The sequence below is a fragment of the Fundulus heteroclitus genome, chromosome 13 (genome assembly GCF_011125445.2).
Source record: "Fundulus heteroclitus isolate FHET01 chromosome 13, MU-UCD_Fhet_4.1, whole genome shotgun sequence".
Lineage (NCBI taxonomy): Eukaryota > Metazoa > Chordata > Actinopteri > Cyprinodontiformes > Fundulidae > Fundulus > Fundulus heteroclitus.
The window spans coordinates 1,328,792-1,340,024 of NC_046373.1; the positions used below are offsets into that span (position 1 = coordinate 1,328,792).

The following is an 11,233-nucleotide window of genomic DNA, read 5'->3' on the forward strand; positions in this document are numbered from 1 at the left end:
CCATGCTTCTTCTTTAACACGCTGGCCCCAGAGAGACGTGCTGACAGAAAGCAGCGAAGCACCCGCTGAGCACAATTGATTTCTCTATTACATGCCCGCTGTAAGTGTAGTGCAGTCTGGGGCTCTCTCGGTAACAAGAGCAACACAGACAACGCTCGCCAGCAGCGCCTTCCGGATTACGCAACTCTGCTGCAGTGCTGCTCCTTACGAGCTGGTTTGGACCCAAGGACGATACAGCAGAGGTGAAGATGGTGCGCGAGCGAGCGAGAGAGAGAGAGAGAGAGAGAGAGAGAGAGACGAGGCGAGAGGATGTAGAGGGCTGAGAGGAATTGATCCCTGCGTGTTTTGTAATGCGAGATAATGAGTTAGCCGTGCAGTGACAGAAGCAGGAGAATGAATTTACAGAGAAAATGGGGGGGGGGGGGCACTCGGATCTTTAATGTAGCTAAACTGGGTTCATTTTACACAAAACCATCTTTGTGAATAGGATTAAAGTGGGATTTGTTTTAAAAATGAATACATGTATAAATGTATTAGTCTGCTGTTGGGAGCCTTATGTTCTCCTTCTGCGTAGGAAATGGACTAACTGGTGATGAAGTGTAATAAAAGACAAAGCAGCAATACTCCTGTAAACACTGCAAAAATAAGATCTAAAAATAAGTTAAATGTTCTTAAAGTTAGTGTATTTATCCTTGATTTTAGCGGGTAAATAAGATTATCTGCCAATAGAATGATAGAATGAGTATTTTGACCCCTAAAATAAGATAATTAGACATCCAGCACTTGAAATAAGATGATGGAGATGAATTGTTCCTATTTTAAGTGCAAAATTCTTATTCTATTGGCAAATCATCTGATTTACCTGCTCAAATCAAGGACAGATACACAAATTTTAAGAACATTTTACTTATTTCCAGTTCCGTTTTTGCTGTGAACGTTACATCTGCAACATGACCTGATTCAGCTGTTTCCGGCACCCCTGCGATGCTCTCTCACAGCTTCTTCGTGGAGAACCAGTATCCGGATGAGGCCAAGCGGGAGGAGATTGCCAACGCCTGTAATTCTGTCATCCAGAAGCCAGGTGAGAAGACCTTCGCTTTCTCCCAGATCAGCTCAGATTCTGTTTTTTTTACTCGCTGCAGGCCGTCTTTATTTCCTCCCTCCGACAGACCAGGAGGTCCAGACGCCTCCAACTATATTATCAAGCTAGTGAGAATATAAGCAAACATTGCTTTGATTAGATTTTATTTCTTCTGTTTCATCCATGGAGACTTATTCTTCCTCATATTGGAAAGAAAATGCACTTCTTCCTGTTTATCTGCTGACATGTTCCTCTCTCCACAGATATATATGTTTTATATAGGGCTGGGCAAGTTAACGCGTTAATTTCGCGTTAATTCATTAGACTATTAACGGCGATATTTATTTTATCGCGCATTAACGCATGTCAGCTTTCAGTCAGTGTCAGTCAGCAGGCACGCTGACTGCAGCGCGCTGTCTCACGGCAGCACTCTCCCGCTCCCCCTCCCCTCTCGTACATGGCTCAGCGGCGCCAGCCAATCAGCACGCAGGCTCAGCCTGGCCCGCCCACTCAGCTCGCACACAAACTTAATACACAAACAGCTGAGAGAGACCGCAGCAGCGAAAAAACATGAACAGAGGAAGTAGCACCGTTCGGCTTTATTTTAATACCGTAAATGAAATCAAGCTGTATGTTTTGTAAAAAGCCGGTTCATTTCAGTGGAAACACAACAAATTTCTCTAAGCACGTGAAAAAACATGAAAACGTCGAGCCCCAGAAACGGAGAGAGGAGACGAAACTTCTCTCATTGCCCCGACAGACCCACAGACGTCTCTGACTGAGGCGTTTCAGTCCTCCAGGGAACATCCAGGTAGATCAGTGAATGGATGGATGGATGGATGGATGGATGGATGGATGGATGGATGGATGGATGGATGGATGGATGTTACTGGAGCCCACACATAACATGTAATTAAGACCTTGAAAGAACCCAGTACATATATTAAAAAGTGTTATTTAAGATAAGATAACATTAGCTAATCCTTTTTTTATCCCACGACGGGGAAATTAATAGGATTAAAGCAACAGGCAGGTGCACACAACACAGACAAAATTACATAAGGATTGAAATATATAAGAGGTGGATTAGCGAAAAAACACTGAACATAACATTATTATTATTATTATTATTATTATTATTATTATTATTATTATTATTATTATTATTATTATTATTATTATTATTATTAAATTGTAATAATAAAATAAAAACCACAAAACCCAAAAGGTCAACAGTTTCATGATACATCAAGCTTAGGGACTGGCTAATATACAGCAGGTCAAAAAAGGCCATATTCTGGCTGCAGTGCTTGTTCTCTTATGAAGAAAAGATCAACTAGTGCACTAAATTCAATAGATGGGTTGAAAATATCCAGTATAAAATAAGTGCTACAAATGTTACAACACTTTTGTTCATATGGCAGCAGAACATTAAAATAAAAGTGCTCTTTACACTACTTTTGAATTCATTCTTGGAGTTTGTAAATACAATGCGATTAATCGCGATTAATCGCGATTAATCAGGGCGATTAATCGCGATTAAATATTTTAATCGTTGCCCAGCCCTAGTTTTATATAAATACGTTTACCTTCCTCTGTAGCTGACAGGTGTGAATATTATTTTTACTTTATCCTAAAGTACAGATCTTGAGCACCGACACTGCGGTTAGTGCTGAGATGTAGCAGCGGTTCTTTGTCTCCAAGGTTCTTCACACGACTTTTTTAAGAGCTTTAATCTCTGGAAAGAACTTTAGATACTTTTCTAAGCTTTACGTGGAAAAAAATATATAAAAAATATATTAAAAAGAAAGAACACCCTGTTTATAAAGCTAAGGTTTTTCTCATTAGGAACCCAACCCTCATAGGACTCTGGCACCGTTCAGTGCATAGAGGAGTTTGTTGTCTGATCGGATGACTGCATGGTGGCCAGAGAGCGGCCAAAGCAAACACTGGCTCTGTTAGGCAGGAGAGTTTAGTGTCGGCCACTAGATGGCGCTTCATCCTAAAATACAGAACTCCATTCATATTTTACATACATACAGGTATTTGCCTTATCTTTTCTCTGGAATCTCTTTAAGCTCTTGGATTATTAGCTACCCTCACGATGACGGCAGACTCCAGGATAAAAATCGTATTCCCTCCTGTTGGTTTTTTCTAACATCTAATAACTTTGTTAATTAATGTAAAAAAAAAAATGTCTGCCATTAAATAAAATAAAACTGATTCACATTGTTTTGCACATTTCCTCAGTGTGCTGCAAAGATTCACAGTAAAACCCAGAAAGCACATAAACACAAAGCTCTGCTCATCAGAGGATATATGTCAGTACTGAACCTCAGCAGGAGCAGGCCCCGTGTGTTATTCATCCCTCTCCCCCTCCAGGCTGTAAACTGTCAGAGTTTGAGCGGGTGACGGCGCTGAAGGTGTATAACTGGTTCGCCAACCGTCGGAAGGAGATGAAGAGAAGAGCAAACATAGGTGAGGGCAGCTGAGCCGACGGGAGCCGGCCAGCGGTTCGCACACAAAGACACACGCGCGCACGCACCGGTGGGCGCTCATTCTCTGCTCTGTCCTGCTTTATCTCACCCAGAAGCTGCCATCTTGGAAAGCCATGGGATTGAGGTGCCAAGTCCGAGCTGCCACTCAAACGGCGAAGAGGGAGAGCTGCAAGAGTTTGCAGATCCGGTGAACCATCGGTTCTCAGAGCAGGTAGGGGAACACGGAGGTGTAGTCAAGCAATTAAGTGCTTAGTAGTTAATTGAAACTATGCTCAACTATTCATTTGGCCTGCTACCAACACGCTTGTATTCTATTTAGATTGGTCATTAACTGTAAAGTGGAAGAGAAAGCAAGAATTAAAAGATATTTACCAAACATTTGTATAAATTCAGGGTCGTCTCAAAGAACTAGAATAGCAAGAAAAATACACCGGTAGGGCAATGCCCTGTTTGTCCCACTTCCATCATTTAAACGATTCAGGAACATTAAATCAAAAACCAATAGACTTAAAAACGGCTTCTTTCCCAAAGCTGTGAGGGCTGTCGCCCCCTGCTGAGGACCAGATAAACCGCCAGGCCAGTTCAGAGCCTGCTACATGGTTCCAAACATGTTGCTGTTTGGACCATAGGTTCTTGGTCTGACACAGAATTATAACACTGTCGTTCACAATGTCTATTTACACACGTTTAGTTTCTCAGGAAGTGGTGTTTCCATCATTCAACTTGGAACATTTTAGTTTTTATCTTTTAGTGCGGCCAGGTGCCAAGTCCTGCTGGAGAATAAAACCAGCATCTCCATACAGCTTGTCTGGAGAGGGGAGCATGGCGTGCTCTAGGATTTCCTGGTAGGCGGCAGCATTGATTGTGGAGCTCAGAAAACCCATCACTGACTGAGGAAACTTCCCTCTGGGCAACATGGATTCTGTGCCTCTCCTCTCTTCCTCCAGACTCTGGGAGCTTTGATTTGCAAAGGAAATATAAACTTTACTTTCATGTGAAAGCAGGACTTTGGACCAACGAGCACCAGTCCAGATCTTTTCTCCTTAGCCCCTGTAAGAGGCTTGATGCCCTTGTGTGGGATTCGTCTTTGCGTAGCGGTTCTTGATGCTCTGACTCCGGCCTCAGCCTGCCCCTTGTGGAGCTTCTTACATTAGTTTTGCTTGACAGTCCAGATCTGTTGTGGCTCACCCTACTTGTGAAGGGTGGTTGATGAACGTCTGTCCAGTCAGCAGTCTTCCCCATGCCTGTGTCGCCCACTGACCCAGACCGAGGGACTGTTTAGAGGTGTTTGCTTTCCTTCGCTGAGTAGGGCGGGACACCATTAGGAGTGGGGGTGGTGTGGGGGAGTGGAGAGAATCCAAGCACAAGAGTTAAGTTTCCACAGCCGGCTGTGATTTACGGAGCTGTGTCTGATGTTGGTCCAGTCTGTTTCATCAGGTCTGGAGTCAGTAAACTGCTCTGACGTGAGCCACATTAACGGGCCTTTTCCACCACACCAGTTTGGGCACTGAGCTTGTTAAGCACCAGCTCTTGGTGTTCCCACCGAGACCAAACTCGGGCTCTAGCGCTGAAAACCCGCGGCTATCCCAGCGCCAGTTCCCCATCGGGCCACAGAGAAACAACCGTTTTTGTGAGGAGCATGGGGCGGGTTGATTGGGAACAGCAGCCAATCAAAATGTTGTGCGTACCATATTTAAAACTCCAGAGTTCAGTTTTTCATTGGTCAAATTTAAAACAGAAAAAAAGGTGCTGTGCCTCATTAATAACATCAGAATAACTCAACCTGACTCTCTCTTATCCCCCTGCGGTTCATTTAGACATCCCCAGTCAAGAAGTTTAATTAGTTCAATCCATACCTTGCTGCTGATTAGAGCCCATAAACAGGATTTCCGACTCATTTCTTTAACGCTGTTGGTCTTTTGTTATCTCCAGGTGGTGTTAGTAAATCTTGCTCTAAAAGCTGCGCTTGACTCCCATCCTTGAGCCGTTGGGGCGGATAACAGATTAGATGGTGAGGTTTGGGAAGCGTTCTTGGTCATTTTCTAAGCTGGTAATAAATATAGCTATATGGAGATAAATAATGTCATTTTGTAGTGAATAATGATCCTCGAAACTACCAGAAATAAACTCAGATAAATGGGAAGGCATGTAATGAATATGTAGGAGTGGAACTCCTTTTTTTTAAATTTTTTTTTTTCAACTGAATTATGGAAATCGATTGACTTTTTGATGATATTCTAAGTTGTTGAGCTGCAGCTGTAGTTGGTAATGTTGTGGAAAAGAAGAACACCCCCCCCCCCCCCCCCCTATGAAGCAAGGTGTGGGCAGTATCATGCTGCGGGAATGAGGGAGGCTGCTCAGAGCTATTGGGAAGATGGCTGCAAGTACATACAGAAGAAAACCTGTTAGTATTTGAACTGGAACAGATATTTACGTTCCAGTTCACAGGGGGGGGATCCAACATGGCCGTCTAATTACCCTCTGCCTTTCACAGGAGGACAGCACTTCCCAGAAAACCGTTGACCACCAGAGCCGCTCCTCTCTGACCGGCGGGGAGGCCCCGCCGAGCCCCGGCACTCAGGGCGTACAGCAGAAGGACGAGGATTCAAAAAGGGAGTCCGTGGACGAGGAGTGACTAAACCCAGCCGAACGGAATTTGATTCGGTCTGAAACAGAACAGTAACCCCCCCCTCCGGCTCCTCCCACGCGGGACCTTTTGGGTCAGTGGGACGGAAGGAGGGCGTTGAAGCTCTCTGAGGTGCCTCGGGAAGGTGAGGAGGCCACCGCATCTATCAACAGTAATCCTGCTTATAATAATGGCAATATAAAGTTTATGTATAGGTAATATAAGGTCTAAGGTATATAAATCAATATATAGTGCATTCCAAGATGGTATCAAAATGCCTGAATCCTGTGAGGGGGGGCATCATGTAAAGGACACCTCACCATTTCAGCATCAGCTTTTCCCCGGTTCCTTTGCTCCGTGTTTCGTTAATTCCAGCGCGTGGCTGCTGAGTGGAACGTGCTGAGCCTGCAGGTCAGGTTTCAGCGGCCGTTGGGGAAAGTGTGGCTTGTGTCTTTTAATGAAAGAGAAAAAATGCCCCCCACTTGCTGGAATGGCTCTGACCCCTACCTGGTTTATAAAGTGATTGATGGGTTTAATCAATCGACACGTGCTGTTGGCGCGAATTCTGTAAAACCCAGAGGGATAACTGGAATCTCAGGTAATCCCGAAGTGACAGATTGCTCCAGCTTTCTTTTTCTTTTTTTTGTCTCACTATGTGCATCGTTTATGAAAACTGCGTTTAACCCTTTAACACCTGGGCCGAAAAACGACCGCCTGGCATTGATTTTCTTATTTTACTGTAAAACGGGCAGAAAAGGCCAACATCTGCCTGTATTTTACAATATCGTGTTAAAAAACTTTAAACTGAAGAAAAACAGAGAAATAAAATGTGATCTTAAAGCTTTGGTAAAAAAAATAAAACATTGCAGATGAACATAAGATAAGATTTTATATCATAAATTTAAACAGTATAAAACATATTTATATATATTTTTTGTTTTTATCTTTTACTTTTGCAATAAAAAAAAAAAAAACAGGCCAACAATGGAAACTATTTCCAGGCGTTCTTACCCACAAGTCCCTCTCCCTTCAAGTTTGGGAGTCCTGGTGGTAGACCCAGTGCCACCTCCCCATGCTGGCCCTCTGAGTTTTGGACTGAACACTGCTGGCAAAGACAGTTTTTTTTTTTTATGGGGCTCATTTTGAAGAGTAACTCCAAGGTGGTGTGCAGAAGTTCCTGTGGGAAACGTTGACGGGTCTTTTGCTGCACGTCGACCCTTGTGGACGACATAGGCCTTTGTTACAGCAATGTCACCCCAATGCCGGACCACCTCCTTGTGTTCGTCTGGTCTGGAGCAACAACATGTTGTACTCTGTCACTGCAGTGGGCACAGAGACCTTTGGTTGAGCTCCATCAGTTACTTCTGCCAGCGCTGCACGGTGATGGATGCTGGAGCAGGCAGAGACTTCCCAACCAGTAGATTCCTATCCCTGATCCACTGGATACTACCTCTTAGGGATCTTTTGGTGAGGGCAGTTTCCTTGGTGGTAGGGACACCAACTCCTCTTTGCTGCATCAGGTGTCAGAAGAGGAGGGGACTGGTGTGAGAGTTGTCTGTGAAGACTGTATACCCCGAAACCCAGGTAGTCTTTCCTGACCACTCTGCCTACAACATAGAGAGAGAGAGAGAGAGCCCCTCTCCTTGAGGCCATCTTGGACCTGCGGGTGTGGAGCTTGAAGTCGACGGTATAGCCATTCATGTCAGCAAGCACAAAAAACCTCAGCCACACCTTTGCTGGATGTTGCCTTCATGTACTGCTCGATGCTCAGCCTGGCCTCGGTTGCAGCCGGTCTCATCAACGTTCTGCGCGTGTTGTCGATCCTAACCATAGGAGGCCTGACCTGTTGGCGGTGTTCTGTCACCATTTCCCTAGTCTTTCTCTGGGTCTCTTTATGGACGTTGATCAGAACGGCCTACACGGCGTAAATCAGTCCGGCAAGGCTCCATCCCCTCCGGCCCAAGACAGACCGGACCAATCACAGCGCGGGAGGTGGGACTTTACGATGCGTCACTCTCAGCGACAGTATTGCCCAGAATGCAGCAGCGCGTTTCTGCTACCATAACAGTCAAGATACATATGGAGATTTTTGTTGTGTGGTGCCTTGGAATATTAAGAAGGTGAAGGTGAAACAAAAAATCGTTCACTGGAGAGTTTGCTCGATGTCATGACATGTTTCAGGGACTACAAATTGAAAAACAGAGTGCATCGCTTGGAGCTTATTACAGCCGTAGTTATCCGATTGGTTCTAACCTGGTGACGCTGACCCTGTTAGTCCCGCCTTTTAAATTGGACTCTACCATCTCCTTTCCAGACTGATACGCCGTACACACGGCTGGCCAGGCTATGGCAGCACCTCCGGCATCCCTATGGCCCAGGGGCGGTTCTAGGGAAAAATTTTCAGGGGGGGCAAGGTGGGGCCACTGTTTTTTCATGGGGGCACAGATAGAAGAATGGAAAAAAAATTACAAATTTTTTTTTAAACAACATTTTTGTTTATTTAGAGCACCAATGTAACAAAAACTTCTATTCAAAGTATTTCACATACAGCACATAGGAACAATAAACCTTCACAAACCTTCATAAACCTGTACATTAACATTTAGGAGACCTACAGTCACATTTTCATTTCAGTAATTTCTCATGGTCTTGCACTGGAAATACCAAACACTACAATAATAGTATTCTGCGTTTGTGGTTTCGTGCAAAATAGTCCACAAATGCATCAAGGTCCAAAGCCTTTGCCCTTCTGGATTCAATGCTTAACATCCCTAAACTGCTGAGACGTTCATCGGTAATAGTGGACCTGAGGTAGGTTTTCTCTAATCTTAGTTTGGAAAAACTCCTCTCACAGGTAGCAGAACTCACTGGGAGTGCAACAGCAATTTTGCACAGTCTAAAGAGCTGGCAGAATACGTCTTTGTATGGCTCAATGAAACGGATCAACTCCACTGTATCCGAAGGGTTTCCAATCTCGTGACTCTTTAGTTTTGTCTCGAAAAGTCTTCTGAACTGATTGAATTCAGGTCCCAGAGCCTCAATATTGGCATCATAAAGACGGCCAAATTCAAACAGAGTTGTGTCTATTAAAAATGCATCACTCTTGGGGTTAAGAGATTGGATACAACTCATCAACTCACAGTTGGTCTTTGAAAAACATCTGCTTAGTTCACTAAGCATGCAGTCAATGACAGGATAAAAGTAAGAGGACCGATAAGTTTCTTTATCACAAACTTGCTCCCTCTGACCAACAGAGCTTAGTATGTGGTACTCATGGAGTCTAGAACTTTTTGTTCTTTGTCGTTTTGCCAACGACTGGGTGGCAGCATCACACTGCTCACAGATGGTTAATACTTCATCCCACAGGTTGTCAAAAAAGGACTGTTGCCTGAAATCTGTCAAAGTCTGAACCAAACCTTCCACTAAATCTGCTGCTCTTGAGAGGTTAACAGTTGATGACTGCAGCATATCTGAAAGAAGCTTCGTTTCCCCAAACAATTTGCGAAGCGTAACTAGATGCACAACAAACTCTAGGTCAACTCAAAGGCTGCACTGGTGGATCATCCTTGCACTTACTGATATCTGAAAAGAAATGAATGAAAAGATGAGGGTGTAACAGAGCATTAGTTGATTCATTAGCTTGTAATTGTATATATTTATTCATTATAATCCATTAAGATCATACTGAAAAAACATAACTAAAAGTAAGTAATTGTTTTTAATAATTGTATTTGTCCTTGATTCGAGCAGGCAAATAATATTATCCGCCATTGGGAAAGCTTTTTGGTCTTAGACTAGCAAAAAATAATTTCCATCATCTTATTTCAAATGGAGTATGTCTTCTTATCTTATTTTAAGGGTTAAAATACTTATTCCATTGGCAGACAAGATTATTTGCCAGGTCAAATCAAGGAAGAATTCAATCCTTTCAAGAAAATTGTACTTTTCTTTTTCTTTTTACAGTGCAATAGTAAGTCAGCATGTTTCAGTAGCACTTAAACACTTACACAGGTTTGTTCAACATCACAAACCTGATGGCTGTGAACTTGATACATGTGATGGAGGATCCACTGGTTGTCCTTTCTGCTCCTCACTCTCTCCCTCACAGCCTACATCTTCTTCCTCACTCTCAAGATTGAATGCTTCTGTTTCTGATGTCTCAATGTCAGCTTCCTCGCTAATCATCTCCTCTTTCTCTCTTTCATCCTGCTCATTGGCTCTGTCATCCTCCCTCTCTCTACGTTTTTCTTTGCTAACAGCGGTGAAATATGACGTAATGTCTCTTTTTCTTTTCATGACTACTGACGTTTCCTGTGCTGCAAGAAAGTAATGGATAATATATAATTGGCATAACTGTGATAGAATCTCAAATATCCTTAAGTTTAAAACTAGCAACTTTATATATAATTCACTGGTAAAGCAATGCCATGGAGGAAAATATTAAATCAGTTCCTAAAGTAGTGTGGACTCCATTAAGCAAAAGTTTAAATATGACGCCAAGTTTCATTACAGTAAAAACGGCAGTAGCACTCAAAGATGAGCCAAAAAGCACATCAAGAAACAATCATATTTCTTGCTTACCTCGGTCTCTTTACTCTTTTTTCCGTTAGTCGTCCAAGTCGTCTGTAAATGCTATCCTTCTTTCTTGTTGTCGTGTTGAGAAAATCCTAAATGAGCGCGCACCGCTCTAAACATTCCCCGTGAAACGTGGCGGCAAATCAGTTCCGGTTTCTGTGATAGCGCATTCAGTTCGGCACAGGGGCCGTAACGGGGGCCAGGGCCGGTTCTACAGGGGCACCGGCCCCTGTTGGCCCTTGTCTAAAACCGCCTATGCTATGGCCTCTCCCACTGTGCTCCGGAGTGTGGGAACTGCCTCTTCCTGTCCCACTTTTCCTACTCCTGGCTACTCCTCATCACAGCAGATACTGAAAATAGTGGAGAAAAATCTTTAGCTGGACTCAAACCCACTATATAGAGCACTATGCAGACATACAAACAGGCATGCGTGCAAACATGCAGGACACAGTT

The 11,233-nt window shown here is 43.6% G+C and overlaps 1 protein-coding gene and 1 long non-coding RNA gene across 7 annotated transcripts in view; one reads left to right on the forward strand and one right to left on the reverse strand.

Annotated features, from left to right (window-relative positions):
- zgc:91944 (HNF-1_N and homeodomain domain-containing protein) overlaps positions 1-6,424 on the forward strand; it is a 29,197-nt gene extending 22,773 nt beyond the window's left edge. For 3 of the 6 annotated variants that reach the window (XM_036144844.1, XM_012875772.3, XM_012875773.3), the window contains 4 exons: positions 999-1,081; positions 3,464-3,559; positions 3,672-3,790; positions 6,074-6,424. In XM_036144844.1, the coding sequence (XP_036000737.1) occupies positions 999-1,081; positions 3,464-3,559; positions 3,672-3,790; positions 6,074-6,214 (439 nt within the window). In that variant the 3' untranslated portion in view covers positions 6,215-6,424. Of the gene's footprint in view, positions 1-998; positions 1,082-3,463; positions 3,560-3,671; positions 3,791-5,511; positions 5,591-6,073 lie in introns of all 6 variants that reach the window. The other 3 variants (XM_036144843.1, XM_036144846.1, XM_021323192.2) reach the window with 2 other exon arrangements.
- A 2,253-nt stretch (positions 6,425-8,677) lies between these two features.
- Positions 8,678-10,904, reverse strand: LOC118565157. Its single transcript, XR_004932220.1, has 2 exons — positions 10,787-10,904; positions 8,678-9,787 (listed from the first exon to the last, which is right to left on the reverse strand). It is a non-coding gene; the product is annotated as an uncharacterized LOC118565157 (long non-coding RNA).
- Between the last annotated feature and the right edge of the window lie 329 nt (positions 10,905-11,233).